The sequence below is a fragment of the Myxocyprinus asiaticus genome, chromosome 27 (genome assembly GCF_019703515.2).
Source record: "Myxocyprinus asiaticus isolate MX2 ecotype Aquarium Trade chromosome 27, UBuf_Myxa_2, whole genome shotgun sequence".
Classification (NCBI taxonomy): domain Eukaryota; kingdom Metazoa; phylum Chordata; class Actinopteri; order Cypriniformes; family Catostomidae; genus Myxocyprinus; species Myxocyprinus asiaticus.
The window spans coordinates 33,584,171-33,606,968 of NC_059370.1; the positions used below are offsets into that span (position 1 = coordinate 33,584,171).

The window sequence follows — 22,798 nt, forward strand, 5'->3', positions numbered from 1 at the left end:
TCTGTACCTCATTCAAATTTTTATCTGAACACTGAATCACAAGCGTAAAACATCTGTTGTGCTCAAGGTCCTGCTTATTTCAGAAAAAAAGGTGACAAAAGATAAAAACAGACTTCATCTAACAATGACAAATGCTTTGCAAAGTGACAGAACATAACCTTGAGCCGTGGTGAAAGGGAAACACTTTGCCAGCTCGCACAAACACGTGCCCAAGCAAATGAGTTATTGAAAACGCTTCTGACAATTGACGTAAGCGCAACCGATGACGAACTGCTTCATAGCTGATACATTTTGCTGAAAGACTGCTGGTCTGTGGAAATGGTTGTGGCGCAAGGTCAGAATTTAACCAGAGCTTGGATCAAAAATGCCACTGAAAGTTACAAAAATGATTTTTATTTGTATCTGATTCATATTCTATCTATTTCAATATTCTGATCTCAATTCCTATTATAGGCCTTGCTATACACATAACTGCATCAAAAATTTATGCTGATTTAAAGGTGCTGTAAGCAGTCTTTTTGTTCCAGGAATACCACACATAAAATGTCCCTATATCCTGACAAACTGTACAGAAATTGGTGTCTTAAGATAACATACTTGTCTCTGTGACAGCCCTAAAACTAAGTAGACAGCAAAAAAGAGTCAGGAAACTTAGCCAATCTTCATTTCAATCATTTTATGTGGTTGCTGACTTTTTTTGGAGGGCAGGATATCAGAGAAAGGGCATGTGGTTTAGGGGATGGGGGCGATCTAATTCAGTCAGGTGGAAGTTAGTAAAATGGTGGAAATCACTTATACTGCCTTCAATTACAAAGATATAAGAGGTAATATAAATCTAAAGAAAAAAAGAAAAATCAAATTATTCAGGTTGAGAATTTATGTTTGTGATTTGATTAAATGTAAGTATTAGACAAAAAAGGATGGCATACAGTATATTTTAGATATGGTTAGAAACAAATTGTGACTCATTAAGGTAAAAAAGCCCCTGAAAATCAAATCTAAGGGATTTCAAATGTATGCCCCTTACTGTAAAAGTACATTTTGTACTCTGGTGTGGTAATGTAAAGGTGATCTGACACAGTACGACTCACATGTGAGGCCTACGAGAGCCATGCGGATGCTGAGGTCCACCACCAACGCCCACCTGGGATTGCACCGCGCCACTGCCGGCGGGATGAGAATTTCTGCTGACACATAGAACTGTAGAGCGTATGTGATGTAGATTCCAAAAGAGTAAAGCAGCTTCACGATCTGATATAACCTACAGAATAGACAGAGGTGAAATTTTAAGATGAGTACGGGTAGTTGGCATGAAATACTTTAGGGAAGTTGGCGTCCTGCACTGTGACATCATATACACCACCTCAAACTATTTTTAACAGCATATTGTTAAGTATTCTATACTTAAAGTATTATGCATACTGAATTGATGACTAGCATTACATGAGAAACTATATGGACTTTAATTCCCTTAATTCTTCAAAATGTTAACCTAAAATATTGATGCTGACAAAAATAAAGTCAATGGACTTGTTAGCATCAAATACCCATTACATCATTGCTCTTTTGGGATGAATGTGTGCATTTCTGATTTCAGCAGCCATTGATGACAAATTTATCATAGAACACATTAGCTAGTCTTAGTGGAGAGAAATGAAAAATATCAAGTATCACTGATATCTTCAATAATCATGAATATGCTCTTAGTGCAAGGCACATCAATCACTGCACTGTTGCAAATAGCAACAAGTGGAAAGAAGACTGACACCTCTGCCACTGCTTCTGCAATTTGCATGAAACCCACACCTTCTCCTTTGACATCACCATTCCCTGCAGATATCGCCCTGCTGACAGACTCAGGTGCAATGTGTGTTTTTGGGTCTGTACCCAGTTACTAAGGAGTTTACCGGTCATCTTTTTTTGTTCACTTGAGCCCAATAACCTGTTCAAACTGCGTCGTCTGTAATCGCCATTAACAAGCCTCAAAATGCTCAAAAGCATCCTTTCCCTAAATTCCCAGCTCAAGAAAACCTGGACGCAGCAGCTTTAAAGGCCTATTCACACAAAATCCAAAATGATGGCAAAAAACCACGCTACAAGATTTTAAAACAAAATAATCCATCTCTATGAACTCTGTCATACTGAATCAGAAATATTGTACTGTGAAAATCCATGATAATCCATTATTTATTTAAATGGGTGGCTTGATTTTTTAATTGTTTGGGTGCTGCACAATTAATTCAGGTAAACAAATGTTTTTTAAAGGTATGACAAAAATTGTGCAAAAACTTGTTTGCAAGTATTTTAATACTTTGTGTCATTTTGTTACATCAGACATTAAATGGGCCTTAAAGGGATAGTTTACCTAAAACTGAATAATTTACTCACCTTTATGGAAACTGTATGAATAAATTTTTTCTGTGGAACACAAAGGAGATATTAATAGAAGAATGCCTAAGCTGCTCTTATGGTCTTTTCCATACAATGAAAGTGAATAAGTCGTATTGCTGTCAAAAGAGATTTTCAGTGAATGACGTTTTACATTTCGGTCCGTTCCTCGCACAAAGCTGTCATATGGCTTCAGAACACTTGGAATATAGTGCACGACTGGTATGGAGTTCTATTATGGTGCTTTTTTGTCTTTTTTGTTTTTAGCTTAAAAGCACTTGGTTTCCATTGTAAAAGCACCTGGTTTTCATTGTAAAGAAGAGGGCAGCTTAGACATTCTACTAAATTTCTCCTTTGCTTTTTTCTGAAGAAAGACATATAAAAAGCAAATAATTAAATAATTTTCATTATTGGGTTAAATCTGTAAGTCTAAGAATTAAGATTCCACCCAACTATTAATTTCATACCAAAAATATGTCGATAGCTATGCACTTATAATCAAAGACTATGGGGCAATAAACTATTTTAGTTCTTTCTTGGGCCGCCACATGAAATCCAAAGTAGGATCTGGGCCCTGAAGCAAAACCATTTGATAAACACTGCCAATGATAAACTTCCATTGTGAGGGCATTTCTGTACACGCAAACTGGATTTAAGATGGGATATCCTTTTAATTCTGTTGGAGAACGAGGAATTAAGTCCTAAAGAAACTTACCAACACAAAGGTAAATTTAAAGTGATGCTGCCCCGAATATTCCCTCCGAAACCAATATAGCCAATGGTGCCCAGAGAGATGTAGAGGGTGGTGACGATACCCATGCCCAGATACAGAACCATGGGGAACTTTCTGGGATTCTGCATCTTATTCTCAAGTGGCAATACCTGTAAATGAAAAAGATAGAGTCAGACACCTAGTTGAATTGAACTTTTCATAATGTAAATAACATTTCTATGGTGTCTACAAAAATATTGTCAAGTAAAAGAAAAACTTACAACTCCGATTCCCTCAAAGGCAAATATTGCTGTTCCAAAGAATAGAGGATAGTCAACTCCTCGTCCCACCAACGGAAGGTCAATTGGGTATGGGATATTCTGACAATGCAAAACATGACAGAATGAAATGTCTGACAGTCTGTGACACTGATGTGAATGAATAAAAAAGTCCAAATCAATAAACGAAAATGACAGATTTTGAATAAACACAAATTTTGAAAACAAATGATGGCAAATGTCATCACCATTATAAACCTTGGAAAGTGATCTTTTGATACATTTCTTCAATGTATAGTTGCCACGGCAGTCTGTCTGCATGTGGGTGTTTCTTCAACTAAGGACACTTGTCTTGATTGATTTTTCTTCTGAGACTAACAGATTTAACCTTTTTGATTTTCTTTCATCATTTATTTTTTTTTTTACTTATTTTCAAATGCTTCTACAAATTTAAATATACAATATACATTTAAATATACATTTTATTGTTTAACCCCTGTCCCAGACCAGAGAGTATTTATGAGAGATGGGCCACTTCTATTAAAATGAATGGGAGAAATGGGAACACCCAGCCAAGGAGCTCACGCCCAGCGTTCAATGGATGTTGAAAGGAAATCCTGCCTAACAGGTTAAAGAGCCAATCATCTTTTAGACACAGACATCGCCTGTCAATCAACTCAAGAATGCACATGCGCATTAGCAAAACAAACCGGTAAAATTACATTTTTCAGTGTAATCTGAGGTAAAGAAGCCCAATTTATGATACCACTGTTGTCAGATTTTACTGCTGATTTAAAATATGTTCTTTGATCATAATCTTGACCAACTGTTTTTGAGATTTTGGTCTTTCCCCATTCAAGAAGATAGGAGCTGCACTGGCATGACTGGAAATAGTCTTAGTCATAAAATGCTAGTTATAACATTAGCCTTGGCAAGACAAATGAGTCTGATATCCTCCCCCCCCCCCACCCCCAAATGATTTAAATGTAATTTCCATCTCAAAATAAATGGTGATATGAGATGTGGTGGAAATGGCATTGGTTAATAACAGTAGGTGGGGGGAACAAACAAAAATGACAGAATTCTCCTGAGATGCATGCATATCCACACTTGTACATTGTTAGTAGTCAAATTAAATAAACTGGTTTGTTTTTAAAAATGTGTTTTGAGTGAGCTCAATTAAAGTCCACAGTGCCAAAAGTGCCCACTGATGAAGAAACACCCATGTGTTGTGAGTACTCTGGTTAGAGAGGCATTGCGAGGAATGTTCTTTTAGCAGCCCTTCAAACACTCTTGAAACCCTTGACTCTTCACAAAAAAAAAAAAAAAAAAAAAAAAAAGGTTCTTGAAAACAACAAACCAATCTGCAATCTGCAGCCAGCTTTCTCTTGCCATTCCACCATGACGAATTTCCTTCCCTCACTGAAAAATTGCGTTACCCACTTGCCCATTTCTCACTGCTGTTGCCTGCTGATTACAGGCAGAGAGTCTGATTTAAAGCATTAAAAGCTGTTCAATAAGAAATAGGCTGTTAAAAACAGAAGCCCTGAAACCTGTCATTTACACTTAACTCTTCATCCATAAAATCTGCGACTCGATCAGGAGGTCAAGGGAGCAGGGTGTGTCCAGAGGATTGGTTTTTTGAACATGGATGAGAATGATCAATTCAGCACCACTTGCATTTAATCATTGTACAGTGGCCTCAAAAATTATTTGGGTATATTGGCCACACTTACAAATATGAGAATTTTATTATATTAGAAACAAAATCAAGCGGTATCTGCTAAACAAAAGATGCTAGACCTTTTCTTACTTACCTCTTTTTATTAATTTTCATAGCAGTTATTAATTGTAATTTTTAGTGGATATATGAAGTCAGTTCTCCTTTTGTTCACACAGAAAAATCACATGCGTAGTTTATCACATTAACTCTGGATAAGCTAAGTTAGACAACTAGAAAGTGTCTCAATACTTTTACTTTTCTTTTTGAAAGTATTTGTATCAGAAAATCTAATTTTTTTTGCTTGAAAAGTATGTTTGTACTTTTGCTCTTTAAAGTAAATGCCCCTTGATTTTATGTTATTATCTAATGCACGACATTTATACATTTTTGAGTGTGGTTTAAGCATCTGTATACTTTCTAGGGCCACTGAATGACAATATGATGTACTAAGGATGTTGTACTACAATTAGGTTAAATAGGCAGAAGTGTATATGGTATATTACCCAAACTGCAAAAATAATGCAAAGTATAAAACACAATTTCTGACTAATATATGGCACATATTGAAGCACTTTTGACATACTGTGTGTGTCTAAGATTGTGTTGAGTGTTTAATATGTCAATGCTCTCTTACCGTCAAACAGTAGTAGTATATGAGGACCAGGCTGACACACATGGACACATTTGCTACAAAGGACAGAGGAGCTAAGTACTTGAGGTTGCGGATAAACACCAACACGATGACAAAAGGCAGGAAGAACAGCATATAGAGGCGAGAGTCATAGCTGGGAACAATCACTGCTGTCTCGTTGTTGTGACAGTTCACGCTCGTACCATTGGCAGTCTCAACCACCTACAATGTGTGAATGGAAAGACAGTATTATTGAGATAACGTTGACTCTTTAACAATACAGCAGACAATATTGGAAGAATTAAAAAAATTCATAAATGCAACCTACAAATCTAAACCTGAAACCATGTATTCTGAAAGGCAATACTGCTCTCTTGTGGTGAGGAAAAGTAATTAATCTTCATCACACTACAGTATGTTTCCATTACAGTTTGGATTATTATATTGAAATAATCTGACAATAAAAGGGAATATTACAGTGTGTTTCCACATAGAGATTTTTTATCTGGCCAAAAACCTTAATGCATATCCTGATATATGAATTCTTCAGGCTGAACATTGTATTTAAAAGTCTCTCACCTGTTTGACATTGTCACTAAGAAACACAAAGTACACACAGCAGAACCCCAGCTGGGTTATATTGAGGAACAGATTGACCACACGCCTGAAAGCCAAATCATAAAACAAAACCAGATTCAATATTTCCAGATACCCATCTTCTGAATTTAGAAAATGCCCTGTAAGCACTGAAACATTGTCAGTTTAGTTACCTTCCCCACAAAGAGTGTCTACTTAGCCACGGTACATTCTCCATTCCATACTCCACTGCATCACCATAGGACAGAAAAGGCTTGCCTAACCTACAGACAGAAAAGGTCCAATTCAGAAGTTAAGAAAGTTTCTCTTATATGGAAATGTGTGTGATTTAATAGTTAGGTGCATGTAGACACACAACTAAATTCATTCAATTTGGTTATTTACTAGTTTCAAGAATAAATAACATGGTTCCAGAACAGTCAGCCACCTAAACTTAAAGGAATAGTTCACCCAAACATTTAGTTGTTCATCTTCCCCTCCAAAATCTAATTTGTGGTTTTATTTTCAAGCTTGCCACGTTGCAACTGGTCACAAAACACGTGAGAACCAATGGCATCAATGAAGACAAACCTGGCACAACCTATTTGAAGGTGCTTTTTTTTTTAATTGAACACAAACATGATTAAAATTTGAAAGCCGAGAAGTAGATTATCAGTAGTGATCACATTTACATGCACTTAAGAAAACGTTTTATTCCAGGGTTTTAGCAGAAAGCATCGTTCTGAAACGTCTTGTAAACAAGAATGCTGATTTCCTTATGCCGTTTAAGGGATTAAGAGAAAGCAGTTTAACATACCTAGGTTTCTAGGTCATGTAAACACATAAGCGGTGTTCTGGTGGTTGTTTGAAGAGTGCTTGTGCATGGAACAGACCGGGATAACAAACATCATAGGATAGAGCCCAACCACATGTGGAAAGTATTCAACATTTCTGGGAGTACAATGGGAAAATCACATATACAATTATACCAATTTATATACACAAATGTAAAATATCGACAGTCCCTAACGTCCGCATATATGCTCTGGTACATTGGAGGAATCCCAGAGTTTTATGGAAGAGGGAAGCCCCACTACTTCATTGCAATTCAGCTGCAGGTCACAATAGTAAGTTAAGGAAAGAAACACAGCAACAACTCTGGAATATCAGGAAATAATTCGAATCAGAATGAGCTTTATTGCCAAGTATGCTTACTCACACAAGAAACTTTCATGGTGACAGAAGCTTCCAGTACAAAGAGAATACAAAAAAATATACATATACAACATATAAATACAAACATTTGAAATATACTTATAAACATATATATGTAAACATTGAAATAAGAATACAAAATAAGATACAACAGATAAATATATAGAGGAAACTACAGTAGGGCAATAATGTTGTTATATACAGATATACAGTTATGTGCAAGGTGATTTAATGTATTGTGCAGACGAAGTAGAATATGTCAAATATAATTATGAATGAATAGTTGAATATGCACATGATTGTTTTGCCACAATGGAGAGTACTGGGGGCAGTTTTAACTGTTCATAAGGTGAATGGCATGAGGGAAGAAACTGTTCTTGTGCCTGACTGTTCTGGTACTCAGTGCTCTGCAGCGCCGGCCAGAGGGCAACAGTTCAAAACGGCAGTGGGCTGAGTGAATGGGGTCCAAAGCGATTTTTCCAGCCCTTTTCTTCACTCTGGAGGTGTACAGTTCTTGGAGGGTGGGAAGGTGAGAACCAATAATCCGTTCAGCAGTCCAGACTATCCTTTGAATTCTTCTGATGTCTGACTTGTTAGCTGAACCAAACCAGACAGTTAATGAAGTGCAGAGGACAGACTCAATGAGAAATCAACAGAGAATAAAATAGTGAAGTCTTCCTCGGATGCCATGTGTGTTATTTACACAAGCATCGCAGGAAAATTAAGTTGTTGTGGAGAAAGCTGCTTACCGACAGAGCCACATGTATACGGGAGCAAAGAGTATGCCGCTTATACAGTGCATGTAAACGGGAACGCTGTTTTCTCGCAATAATCCGCTTTCTGGTGTCCATGTAACTGTAGTCAGTGATTAACGACTTAAATTTTGGTCTGTTCCTTACACAAAGCTATCCCATGGCTTAAGAAGACTTGTATTATATTGCATGAACCCCATAGATTATTTTATGATACTTTTATGGTGTTTTTTGTTTCTTTTTGATACTTTTTGAACAGTCTATATACAGTTGAAGTCAGAAGTTTACATACACCTTAGCCAAATACATTTAAACTCTGTTTTTCACAATTCCTGACATTTAATCGCAGAAAATATTCCCTGTCTTAGGTCAGTTAGGATTACTATTTTATTTTAAGAATGTGAAATGTCAGAATAATAGTAGAGAGAATTATTTATTTCAGCTTTTATTACCTTTATCAAATTCCCAGTGGGTCAGAAGTTTACATACATTTTGTTAGTATTTGGTAGCATTACCTTTAAATTGTTTAACTTGGGTCAAACGTTTTAGGTAGCCTTCCACAAGCTTCTCACAATAAGTTGCTGGGATTTTGGCCCATTCCTCCAGACAGAACTGGTGTAACTGAGTCTGGTTTGTAGGCCTCCTTACTCGCATACACTTTTTCAGTTCTGCCCAAAACTTTTCTATTAGATTGAGGTCAGGGCTTTGTGATGGCCACTCCAACACCTTGACTTTATTGTCCTTAAGCCATTTTACCACAACTTTGGAGGTATGCTTGGGGTCATTGTCTATTTGGAAGACCCATTTGCGACAAGCTTTAACATCCTGGCTGATGTCTTGAGATATTGCTTCAATATATCCACATAATTTTCCTTTCTCATGATGCCATCTATTTTGTGAATTGTATCATCTATTTTGTGAAGTGTACTCCTGCAGCAAAGCACCCCCACAACATGATGTTGCCACCCCCATGCTTCACGGTTGGGATGGTGTTCTTTGGCTAGCAAGCCTCACCCTTTTTCCTCCAAACATAACGATGCTCATTATGGACAAACTGTTCAAGTTTTGTTTCATCAGACCAGAGGACATTTCTCCAAAAAGTAAGATCTTTGTCCCCATGTGCACTTGCAAACTGTAGTCTGGCTTTTTTATGGCATTTTTGGAGCAGTGGCTTCTTCCTTGCTGAGCAGCCTTTCAGGTTATGTCCATATAGGACTCGTTTTACTGTGGATATAGATACTTGTCTACCTGTTTCCTCCAGCATCTTCACAAGGTCCTTTGATGTTGTTCTGGGATTGATTTGCACTTTTCGCACCAAACTAAGTTCATCTCTAGGAGACAGAATGTGTCTCTTTCCTGAGTGGTATGATGGCTGCGTGGTCATATGGTGTTTATACTTGCATACTATTGTTTGTACAGATGAACGTGGTACCTTCAGGCATTTGGAAATTGCTCCCAAGGGTGAACCAGACTTGTGGAGGTCCACAATTTTTTTTTCTAAGGTCTTGGCTGATTTCTTTTGATTTTCCCATGATGTAAAGCAAAGAGGCACTGAGTTTGAAGGTAGGCCTTAAAATACATCCACAGGTACACCTCCAATTCAGTACACTTCCTATCAAAAGCTAATTGGCTAATTGTCTAAAGTCTTGATATAATTTTCTGGAATTTTCCAAGCTGCTTAAAGGCACAGTTAAGTTAGTGTATGTAAACTTCTGACTCACTGGAATTGTGATATAGTTCATTAAAAGTGAAACAATCTGTCTGTAAAGAATTGTAGGAAAAATTACTTGTGTCACGCACAAAGCAGATGTCCTAAACGACTTGCCAAAACTATAGTTTGCCAATATGAAATCTGTGGAGTGGTTAAAAAATTTGTTTTAATGATTTCAACCTAAGTGTATGTAAACTTCTGACTTCAACTGTCCACAGTATACACATTCATTGTATGGAAATTAGCTGTGTGAACATCTGGCCTAACATTTATTTTGTGTTTCAAGAAGGAAAGAGTAAATGATGACAAAATTAATTTCATGTTCAGGGAAATCTCCTTGGAACCATTCAAATTTAATAAGCGATCAAACATTATTGGAATTCATGTGAGCAGTCATATCTTTGCATAGGACTGATTAAATGAAGCAACTGAGAGGCTCTGATTAAAAACTATGTTTGTAAAAGAGCTACTATAACCATGCACTATAGACTCTGGGAATAAAACATTATCCAAAATAATAAAGATGGATATTCCTAATGGCAGCATAGAAAAAGACCTTTTTGCAGTCTCGTATAAAGATTAAAGCAGTTAATTCTTACTTTGCACTTAGATGATGTGCACATTTCACAAGGAGGTTCATACAGTGTACAGCCACAATGCCCATGGCCAGAAGACTTAAAGGCCCCACCTGCACAATAGGAAGAGACAGAGAGCATTAGATCATTCATTAAACATTTTTGAATCGCTAGTTACTTGGTTAAAGCATCTTACAAAACATGAATTACACCCAGAATTGTCTCACGTAAAGTGCCATACAAAAGGACGCACTGGTCACAGGACATGACAGTTCATGGCTCAAAAAGTTCTAAGCAAATTTGAACCCAAAATGTTGTTACCAGCCCAGCACTGTTTGTGCTATCACCACTCATGAAGGCCCTTGACCAACTACAACCTCTCCGATACTCATTCAAAGTGCCATCTGAATAATACAGAATTAAGTTTTGCAAAGTCCTTGGTGTACTGTATATGCAGTTTAGCACAAAGGGATGCATCCTATTAATGGAAGTGGCTGACGATGTGGTGCAATTATCCCCAAAACTGGAAAAAACATACCTATATATATATATATATATATATATATATATATATATATATATATATATATATATATATATATATATACACAACTGGCAATGTTCAGATCAAAATATACCAGCAGGGCATCCTTCAGGACAGTACAATTCTAAAAGGTTTTTGGTCACGCCCCCTTTGAAACAATAAACATTTTCGCACCCCTCCACCCCCTAATCTGATCGAAAAAAGCAGGGTCCCCCTCCACACTTTGAGAACCACTACTCCAGGGGATGTGTCCACAAGTCTGTGGCATCTTTCATCAAATGGAAACACTTGTCAAATTGACCCTTCGCTAAGCTCCGACCCCCTTAGTTACGGTTGCTCGCTCTGACAAGCTCTGCAGAACACTGCGGTTTTTGGCTAAATATTCTCATAAAAGGAATGGATAATATTTTAACGTGGGCTGGTATGAAGAGTGACATTGAAATGCATATTTATGTTTTTAAGTTTTTTAAGTATTAAGTTTTTTGTAAAATAAATTGTTAAATTACACAGTAATTTGATTAAAAACTGTGCCGACTGTGAATCAAAATCAAGGTGAACGATTATTACAGTCACTTGAAAAGAGAAAAACTTCATTTAATAGCAATTACACATCTACTAACATTAGTGTAAGTGAACAGAGCTGTTTATAACGTCTCATAACAAACTCATTTTGATGCTGTGAACTGTTTATTTACTATCACTTTTACTATGACTTGAATCAATACATAAATTAATTAACGTTCAGTTATTCGCTTTAATTTACCTTGGAGCAAATGTAGGTGTCATTGTAGATGTTATATGTTCATTTGGGAACGAGGGCTGACATAGTTTAATCCAAATAATGCTCTTCTCCAGATTTATTTAAAGATTATTAAAAAATAAATAAAAAAGAAAGAAAAACACTTTGGGCATCCTCTCCGGGTAACTCGTGTCACTATTATAAATGACCCGGTAACAACGTGTTTTACATTTTCTGTATTATTTTGATAAAATCCCACTTAAAAGTACTCAAGCACACTACTTCCATAGGCTGTCATTGGAAAATAGCAAACGCGTGTCAGAGTAGTGATGGGTCGTTCATGAACGATTCGTTCATCTTGAACATTTTGCGACTCAGAAGAACGAGTAGTCTCAGAGAGTGATTCGTTCATTTTGCGCACGTGCATTGCATAACCTCCGTTCGTTTGTTACGTGAAAACCGCATAGGCGCTGTACAGGAAACAGAAATGATTAGTTCACCTCTCGACTCTTTTGGTCCGAGTCGTTCGTTCTTTTGTCACGTGACAGCCGTATACGCTATGCATTGCTCATACAGGAAACAGAAATGGTTATTTCACCTCTCGAGTCATCTGGTCCGAGTCGTTCGTTCTTTTGTCACTGCACATATGGCTGTCACGTGACAAAAGAACGAACTACACTGACAATTCCAGAGGTGAACCAATCATTTCTGTTTCTCATCATTTGTCATTGGCTGCATTATCAGTTTTTCCTTATTGGGACTATAATCAAAGTTTGCGTAAGTAGACGTGTTGGGGGGGATTTGGCTATTGAAAATGTAATATTTTAATTTAATTCTGCTTAAATGAATGAAATGAACGAAATGACTTGAATAAAGATTTGTTCATTTTGCTGAACGAGACTCGAAGATTCAAGTCAGTTAAATGATACGATCTATGTCAGAGTAGTGGTGGCAGGGCAACAGTTGCTAAGACAGTATTGGTCAGAATCACATTGAAGGCGGGACTTAGCGAAGACTCAGTTGCTTCTTGTTGTTCCTGTGTCCTCAGTTGGAGCTGAAAGAGGTTTCAGTAGTCTTCAGAGGCTGAAAACATGACTCAGAAGAATCAGAATCAGAATGAGCTTTATTGCAAAGTATGCTTCCACATACAAGGAATTTTTCTTGGTGACAGAAGCTTCCAGTGCACAAACAATAAAACAACAAGACAGAGATAATAAAAAAACTTTTTTTTTAATAAAAGTAAAGATTGAATAGAAATAAGTATATATAGAAATACACAATAAGACAAAAATATACATATAATATGTACAAATACAAATCTGTTATATACAGTGCAAGGGAATATAATGCAGAAGAGGTAGGATATGTTAAATAATATAATTGACTAGGATGTGTGTTGCACATAATTATAGTATAGTTTTAACTGTTCATGAGATGGATAGCCTGAGGGAAAAAACTGTTCTAGTGCCTGACAGTTTTGGTGCTCAGTGCTCTGTAGCGTCGGCCAGAAGGCAACAGTTCAAACAGGTAGTGGTCTGGGTGAGTGGGGTCCAGAGTGATTTTACCCTTTTCCTCACTCTGGAAGTGTACAGTTCTTGAAGGGAGGGCAAGGGGCAACCAATAATCCACTCAGCAGACCAAACTGTCCTTTGTAGTCTTCTGATGTCCGATTTCGTAGCTGAACCAAACAAGACAGTTTTTGAAGTGCAGAGGACAGACTCAATGACTGCTAAGTAGAACTGGATTAGCAGCACCTGTGGCAGGTTGACCTTCCTCAACTGGCAAAGGAAGTACAACCTCTGCTAAGCCTTTTTCACAATGGAGTCAATGTGGGTCTCCCACTTCAGGTCCTGTGAGATGGTAGTGCACAGGATCCTGAATGACTCCACTGCTGCCACAATGCTATTTAGAATGGTTAGCGGGGTCCATGTTGGGGTGTTCCTCCTAAAGTCCATAATCATCTCCACTGTTTTGAGCATGTTGAGCTCCAGGTTGTTATGACTGCACCAGTGAGCCAGCTGTTCAACCTCCCTTCTGTATGCAGACTCATCATCATCTTGGATGAGGCCGATGACAGTAGTGTCATCTGCAAACTTCAAGAGCTTGACAGAGGGGTCCTTGGAGGTGCAGTCATTGGTATACAGGGAGAAGAGTAGTGGGGAGTGCACACATCCCTGGGGGGCACCAGTGCTGATCATACATGTGCTGGAAGTGAATTCCCCCAGTCTCACTAGCTGCTGCCTGTCTGTCAGAAAGCTGGTCATCCACTGACAGATAGACATGGGAACACAGAGCTGGGTTAATTTATTCCATAAGACAGCTGAGATGATGGTGTTGAAAGCTGAACTGAAGTCCACAAAAAGGATCCTTGCATATGTCCCTGGTCTGTCCAGATGTTGCAGGATATGATACAATCCCATGTTGACTGTATCATCCACAGACCTGTTTGCTCTATAAGCAAATAGAAGGGGATATAGAAAGGGTCCAGTGATGTCCTCCAGGAGGGCCAACACCAGTCTCACAAATGACTTCATGACCACAGACGTCAGAGCGACGGGTCTGTAGTCATTAAGTCCTTTGATCTTGGGTTTCTTTGGGACAGGGATGATAGTGGAGTGTTTGAAGCAGCAGGGAACTTCACACTGCTCCAGTGATCTGTTGAAGATCTAACCACTTTAATTTCCTTAGTCAGTGTGTTTTTGGCCTGATTATACAAGATTTTATCCCAGCTTCTGTAAGCATCCTCTTTGGACTTAGCAGTGCCATTACACAAGCATGGCTTAATGATGTAGCGGAGTGTGTCATACATGCAAAGAAAAGTTGAAGAAAGCAATCTGTTGCTTGCAGTTTTGCACAGGCATTTCTCTATAAAAGAAATATCCCTATATGTATAAAGATCCAACACCTTTCAAAATAAATGTTATGATTGATTTTTTTAAAGAAAGCTCTCTCTCATTTTTTGTTTCCTCTGTGAATGTTTTGTAATGAAAATTTATTATAACAAATCTTAAATTATTTAATATGATTTAAACATGCATTGTTGTGAAATTCCCAAACAATGGACCAGCCAAATGGCCACTAACTGGCCAAAGTGAATTATTAACTTGTTCTTTGCGAGGGGTAATTTTGCACACTGGCTATAGTTTTCTCTACCTGGTTCACAAACATATGTCCTGTATGTGCAAGTTTTAAAATGGCTACTCACACACAACCAGACACAGACAGAGGGAAAGAAACCACAACCCTTGAAGACTCAAGCTGTTCTCTAACAGTTTACAGTAACTGCACACAGGGTAAGAAATTAAGAAGGGCTCTGGGCAAAAATGCCACGAAGTAAAAAAAAAAATGCTCCTGAAATGTGAAATTTGGGGACAAAATATGCCCCTGCTATTATTTTTTATTTATAACATCTGATATACTGTAGTTGTTACTACTGTATTTGAAGCCTAGTTATACAAATGATCACATAAAATATGATTTGATGTTTATTTCATTTTATGGGTAATTTATTCTCAATCCAACTATCCAAATTGAGAACTTATGTTAATACATTGAAATTGATGAATAAGAATTTTATTAAATGGATGATACAGTATATTTTTTATATGTTTTAAAAAAAATCCTCACAGTTGTAAAAAATGCCAGTGAAAATCAAATCCAGTTGGCAATTATTGCCCCTTTATGGAAAGTTAATATTTGACACTGGCTGTATGCATTTTTTGTGTCTTTAAAAAACACACAAGGTGTGGTAGATCTGATGAGTTCTTAAATATCACAACTCTTATGAGAAACACGAGAGAAGCGAAAATGAAAGGCTGAAATGATTTTGACATAAGTAGATCAAGTACAGACAAGAACATAGCAAAAACTGCTACTATAATGCAATGCCAAATACATGCCTTTGTGCAATAAATTTTGAATTTAAAGCATTGTTCTTATGAAAGGCAACAAGAACACAAGACATTCAAAAATAAAACAGAGTAACAGTCATCATCATGGCCATTTATCTCCAAATACGATTAAACTAAACTGATTTTCATGTCCTACCAGTAGTCCTGCATTCCTGACAGCAAGAGGCAAGCCGAGCAGTCCAGTACCAATATTTCCTTTCAGTAAATGAATTAAGGTCTGAAAAAAACTGTAGAAGCAAAAATTTATATTAACACACAATATATTCTTTACCACAAAACAACAGAAGTTCATTAACATAAAAGTCTTAATAGATCATTTAAAGGTGTGCTTCTTGACCCAGATTTCACACAGGTCATCAAGTGCTGACCCAAAACAGAATCAAACTTGTTTATTGGTCAAAAGTAAACAAAAACGTCCATAAAATTAAATACTGACATTCATATTATAACATTACCTATTCGCTATGCAAAACACAAACATTGTTGTACTTACTGTAAAAGAATCATATTTAATGTAGTTGTAATTTTATGGTTATTGAGGATGAAGGTATGCCACACTATCTGTCCACGGTGGCATGTACTTAATAAGCTAGCTTTTACCAAGTGACAGATGAATTTGAGCCAAAATACCAGTTTGATTGGATTGATTGGAAAAGAAAGTCAAAAAAATAAAAAATAAAGAAAAGCCAATTTATTCTGGGATCCTAAATATGCATGATTACATGATACATTTTGTTTTTTAAGCTGTATTTAGCATGGTTTTTCCCTGCTGTCTGTGACTCTATCAGAACAGACCTGTGACCCATTTTTGGGTGGCAACCCACCAATTGAGAACCGCCGATTTAAAGAAACAGCACTTACGAGGATCCTGTTCTTCCTCCAATTCGCTCATATTCTGTCTGCCGTGGGGAATTAGGTGAATGGATAGGCTCATCCTCAGCAGGACTCTCATCTCTTCTGGAAAACTCTGGGCCTGTGACCAACACAAATACAGCACGAACACAATCTCAAACATTGAATACAATTTATTTATACTTGCTTAGAGACATAAAAATTACAAACACTTGCTTAGAGACAATACTAAGTGCTAAATCTTCTTACCTTTTGTTTCTTTTATTAATGCCTTAATTTATTTTCATAATTACAAATTATATTTTAAATATACATACACACAGTATATATATATATATATATATATATATATATATATATATATATATATATATATATATAATATTTTAAGCTTAACCAATAAAACAAAGTAGTCACAAACATTATTATTTTTTTCCATAATGCAAAGGAAATTGGTTTACCATCCTGATAGTTGATACCAGAGGTCATGGCTGCTTTGGTGGGGTGTAATTTGCCACTGATAGTTTCACTGATCAAAAGCTTCCCTGATCAAAAGCTTGTGGTGATGCTGCAGGCACTGTGATCACAGACAAATGAAGAGTTATTGGCCCATGCCAAATGTTAAGGTGACATGAGACTATGCAATCAACATTAGTTATATCAGACACTTTAATACAGCAGCTCAAATGAACTAGTGCATCACTGACAGCAGTCATTTGTATTATTATGCATGTATAGGACATTTATATTGAAGAGTGTAAAATAAATCAGTTGTTTCTGTCGGAAGTGATTCCAAACAACTTGTATCAGACCTTGTTTAAGCATCAGCAAACAGACTTAGCCGAGATTATGCATAATAACGTAGCTGCACCATCTCACAATTGTTGATAAATTTAAGGTACTTGAAGACTTTTTTTTTTTTTTTTTTTTTTACGTTTTGTGAGCATGAACATCCGAGACTGTATACATTTAATAGACAGGTTTAGACCTAAAATATGTCATGATAAAAAAATAAAAAATAAAAATAAAAAAAAGAGAATAACCTATAGCCATTATTTGTGGATCTTTAGAACAATACAACCAGTAAAACCTTAATACATTAGGCATGCCCTCTAATGCAGTTAGAATCCTGTATGTTATCTCTAAAGCACCTACTGTTTGTCTTTATTTGCAACAACTTGACCAGTTCAGGATTTCTGAGCTGTCATTGGCATTAACATGCAAAGCTCAGTGAAAGTTCTAACAAATGGTAAGATTACCAGGGTAAATGTAGTACAGAAGTCTCATACAGACTGAAAGTTTTAAATCTTAGCACCTAAATCTTACAGTGTATTTCCTGTCTGCTTTGAATCGATCAAGACAATATGCTTTTAAGTATGTCATAATTTGTATACACTTCCTACTGTAAGATCCTGTACCCGTTTAGAAGCTAATATACAACAGTGATCCATAACTGACAGTTGGACTCACCGATAGCACAACAACAGCTCCTGAAAAGCAAACACCAACTATATAAACCTCATAAAGTCCATATCGGAAACCGGACATGCTGTGACAGCACAAAATATAGCAGGTAACCCGACAGTCTTCCTCACATCTCAAACTACAGTCAGCCTGTATGTTATTCGCTTTCTTGCGTCCTCCTGCATGCTGTCACGTGGCCACGAACACCGGGTTTGGTCAGCTGATTTCACTACTGCAAAAAATAAAAGCCCTAACTCATGTTTATGTGGTGGTTCTATTTCAAAAACCAAGGCTTTTCACTTGTAAATTCCGTCCACGCCCTTTTCTGTGAACCCCTACCTGTTGCGAGAGCGCTTTTATAGTGATGTAACCCTTCAACGTTCCACAAAAATTATAATGTCTTATTATATTTTATTTCTTAAACGCGGACTGGAAACCTCAAAGGTATGAATCAAAGGCGTCTAAGCCAGTAGAAGGGATCATGTAAAAACTCTGGGTCATGTGCGTTTGTAACGATAGTGAATTTCTCGAGAAGTGGCCTATTGACACGTGACATAATAAACCCGAAATGACAAATAGCATTGAATATACTCAATATTTTGTGATAAATACGGCTTTTATGAACTTTTAACTTGATTACATTGAACTCTGTGTCAGGAAATGTTGGTAATTTAGTAATGAGCCCTTAACTGGTGACAGTGTGTCATATGACTCTATAAGTGAAGCTCAGTCTCATCAAAAGCGAGTCTGAAGAATTGCGCTTGCAGCGACTATCTGACCGATCATGACGGTAATTTCATATTTAATCATGAAATTGAACACACGAAGATTTTTTACTGCCATATTTCATCTTTTGTCACTTTTTATGTAGGACTATCTATTTATTCGGCTACTTAGCTTTGCAGCTAGCTTGTATGATGTCTTGAAATTGAATGTTTTGATGTTTTTATTTTTCTTGACAGACTCACGAGTTTTTTGTTGATATGACATGTGAAGGATGTTCTGGTGCAGTCACTCGAGTTCTTAAAAAACTGGGTAGGTTTTTAAAAAGTTTGGATTTTCAAACAGTTCGCCCCTGCAAGACCTTTGAACTTACCTGTGTATGTTAACCTCTTCAAACTAGTTAAACCTTTCAGACGACATAAACGTATTCTTTTTTAAGTTCAACTCTTTAATTTAATAACAACGTCAAAAATAATTTTAGATGTACATTTGTACATAAATTCTATGAAAAGGACGTCAGTTCAGATTTAAAGGGACAGTTAACCCAAAATGAAAATTCTCTCATTATTTACTCACCCTCACACCCTCAGATGTGTTTGACATTCTGTCTTCTGCAGAACACAAATTAAGATTTTTAGAAGAATATCTCAGCTCTGTAATTCCCTACAGTGCAGGTGTATGGTGGCCAGAACGTTAAGGCTACAAAAAGCACATATAGGCAGCATAGAAGTAATCCTTATGACTCCAGTGGTTTAATCCATGCCTTCAGAAGTTATATGATTGGTGTGGATGAGAAACAGATCAATATTTAAGTCCTTTTTTTTAATTACATCTCCACCTTTTAACAGCTACAACCAGTAGTTGGCGATATGCACGGAGAATGTGAATCTGCAAAAAAAAAAAAAAAAAAAAAAAAAAAAAAAGAAGAAGAAGAATGTTACTTGGAGAATTATGGATTAATTTTATGCTGCCTTTATGTGTTTTTTGAAGCTTCAAAGTTTTGGTCACCATTTACTTGCATTGTAGGGAACTACAAAGCTGAGATATTCTTCTAAAAATCTTTGTTTGTGTTCTGCAGAAGAAATAAATTCATAAACATCTGGGATGGCCTGAGGGTGAATTAAATTATGACAGAATAACCTGTGTCTTTACAATGTGTTCCTCAACAGATGTCAAATTTGACATTGATCTCCCCAACAAGAAGGTCTTCATTGAGTCAGACAAAGACACCGATGTTCTTCTGGAAACACTGAAAAAGACTGGGAAAACAGTTACCTACATTGGTCCAAAATGAAAAATTATACATGAAGGTGAGCAAAGTAGTTGTTTCAGAAATAAATTAATACTTTTGATTAATCATTAAGTATGTTTGATCCCACAGAAAAAGCGTAGAGTGGTCAGCGTACTCATATTTAATAAATCTTTAATTTACAGTAAATTAAAATACGGGCTGAGGGACCTCTTTATCATAAAGAGTACTTAACAGTTGGGTGTGACTAGTCTAGCTGGTAAAGAATTATCCACCAATTAAATATTTGGAATCACAGTATGTCAAAGTGTATGACATTTGAGTTACTTCATACTCATACATTGAAAAAAGTCTTTGTTTTCTGTCTTATGATCAGACAGGATTTACTTGTCAGTCCAACTTTTTTTTTAAAGTGTAAAATAAGGTTTCATTATCAGTTTTCATCCTCCTGTTAATCTTCCACAAATCAGTGCGGATTCTGCTTTTCCATACACTAATACCTTAATAAGCATGGATATGGATCTTGTTACCAGAGCCGGTCTATTTAAATGCAGTGACTCTGAAGATTGTATTAAAAAAGTTTTGCAATTAAAGACATGAATAGCATTTTTTAGAAATATGTTGAAAATGATGTATACTTGCATGAGAGGACATCTCCAGTCATATCAGTAGTGAAATAAAAGCTGTTTAATTTCACATATAGCGGGTCGCCCCCTCATGGGCGCTGCCATGTTGAAAGCACATGATACTGTGTCATGTAATTTACTGAGTTACTAACACTAATATGACAATAATAATAACAGGTTTACTTTAAATAGAGCTTTCAGCCAGTGCTCAAACGTAAAGTACATGTAAACAAAACAAGCAAACCAAACAATATAACAACAAACAAAATATAATTACTACAAAAACAGCCAGTCCGAGTCAACAGTATAGTCCAGAGTGATGGTATCAGCAGGATTGTGATCCAACAGACAGTCCAAACAGAATGAGTGCAAGTTAAGATTAAATGTCCAAACAAAAGGGAGTCATGAAACAAACTGCTACATCCTGCAGCTCTCATGGTGCGGTGGATCACGGATGAATGGCGCGAAATCAAACGCCACTCACGAACACGGCGATGTTCAGCCCGGCAGAGAGCTGCACCATTACAGTCCAGTGCGCAACAATGCAAGAAAATTATTTTGGATTAAATCAATGAATGTCCATAATAGGGAGGTGTGTACTATAAGATGGATAAAACACAGACTAAAAGTAACAAAACAGAAGATAGACAAACATCTTCGGTGTAAAGCGGCAGCGCTTAATAAACAAACTTCCAGTATCCAGGACAATGGGGGTCAGTATAGAGTACAAAACCACAAGTACTACTTGCAAGGGCGTAGATTTGGCTTGAATATTGGGGGTTACAGTGTGAAGGGGGGATGTTGTACTTGTTTTGATTATTGGGGGGGTTACCCCCCCATCCCCCCTGGAATCTAAGCCCTTGACTACTTGGACCAACGGGACAAGTAAGAGCCAGCTAAAATCTTGAGTGCATGGGTTAGGTTTATATTTGCAGTCTGAACTCTTGCATCTTGTTTTTTATAAAGTCCATCCTCTCACTCTATGCTTTAGTGAATACATTTCAATATTTATATAACCATAAAAGAGTATGCCATATGAGCGTTTTGCGACTCGTTTAATTTTTTGAAACTTGTTTTAATAGGTCAGAATTGTGCTGCTTTGCAGACTATGAAGTGAGACTACCCCATTGGACTGTACATGACACATCAGATAAATGACTTTGGGACCACTGGAAGGATTTTGATAAATCTGTTCAGCTGAGCACCATGAAGAGAATCTACCAGGTTCATATATACACTACCGGTCAAAAGTTTTGAAACACTTGACTGAAATGTTTCTCATAATCTTAAAAATCTTTTGATCTGAAGGCGTATGCTTAAATGTTTGAAATTAGTTTTGGAGACAAAAATATAATTGTGCCACCATATGAATTTATTTCATTATAAAACTAAAATTTAATTTAAAAAAAGTTTTTGAAATTGATGACTTGGACCGAATAATAAAGAAAAGCAACTAATAAGTGCCCATCATAGATGGGAACTCCTTCAATACTGTTTAAAAAGCATCCCAGGGAGCTGGTTGGTAAATATATATCAAGAAGTTGGTTGAGAAAATGTCAAGAATACATGTCTGCAAATTCTAGGCGAAGGGTGACTACTTTGAAGATGCTAAAATATAACACAGTTTTGATTTATTTTGGATTTTGTTTAGTCACAACATAATTCCCATAGTTCCATTTATGTTATTCCATAGTTTTAATGACTTTACTATTATTCTAAAATGTGAAAAACTGACTGGTAGTGTATATATTTTGGAAAATATAAATATGCTGAAATGTACCTGTTTACTTTGTTCATGTTGTTGATTTGCCAAATCAAAACACTTAAAAAAATACACTGCATCTCTGTCTACTTGTGATTGTTTGAGTGGCCAGATGTCAAAATAAAGATTCCAGATGCTCTGTTTGCCTGCCAATTTATGATCACAATACATAAACAGAAGGTAAAAATGAAAAGGATTCATGTCTGGGGGAAAAAAGTTTCAATGTGTTCAGTGTTTAGTAACTAGAATCTCAGTATTAATTTTTCTTACATGTGATCACATTAATATATTGACCAGTTTAACATATTCTTTTGAAATACTGTGTTAAGAGAAGCCTAGATTTGATGCTTTGTGGTGAATTACAATT

General features: G+C 36.6%; 2 protein-coding genes across 2 annotated transcripts in view; one reads left to right on the top strand and one right to left on the bottom strand.

Annotated features, from left to right (window-relative positions):
* LOC127417994 (proton-coupled amino acid transporter 1-like) overlaps positions 1-18,561 on the bottom strand; it is a 55,685-nt gene extending 37,124 nt beyond the window's left edge. The window contains exons 1-12 of the mRNA XM_051658298.1: positions 18,411-18,561; positions 18,078-18,303; positions 17,069-17,184; positions 16,617-16,728; positions 15,892-15,982; positions 10,586-10,674; positions 6,503-6,592; positions 6,312-6,396; positions 5,736-5,954; positions 3,382-3,480; positions 3,104-3,270; positions 1,092-1,261 (exon numbers count right to left, since the gene is read on the bottom strand). Of these exons, the coding sequence (XP_051514258.1) occupies positions 1,092-1,261; positions 3,104-3,270; positions 3,382-3,480; positions 5,736-5,954; positions 6,312-6,396; positions 6,503-6,592; positions 10,586-10,674; positions 15,892-15,982; positions 16,617-16,728; positions 17,069-17,096 (1,150 nt within the window). The 5' untranslated portion in view covers positions 17,097-17,184; positions 18,078-18,303; positions 18,411-18,561. The remainder of the gene's footprint in view (positions 1-1,091; positions 1,262-3,103; positions 3,271-3,381; positions 3,481-5,735; positions 5,955-6,311; positions 6,397-6,502; positions 6,593-10,585; positions 10,675-15,891; positions 15,983-16,616; positions 16,729-17,068; positions 17,185-18,077; positions 18,304-18,410) is intronic.
* Positions 18,562-18,730: 169 nt separating this feature from the next.
* Positions 18,731-22,570, top strand: atox1 (antioxidant 1 copper chaperone). The gene is made up of 4 exons (XM_051658325.1): positions 18,731-18,861; positions 19,034-19,106; positions 19,964-20,104; positions 21,752-22,570. Exons 1-3 carry the CDS (start codon positions 18,856-18,858, stop codon positions 20,086-20,088), a joined length of 204 nt encoding a protein of 67 aa, XP_051514285.1. The 5' UTR covers positions 18,731-18,855; the 3' UTR covers positions 20,089-20,104; positions 21,752-22,570.
* Positions 22,571-22,798: the final 228 nt, after the last annotated feature.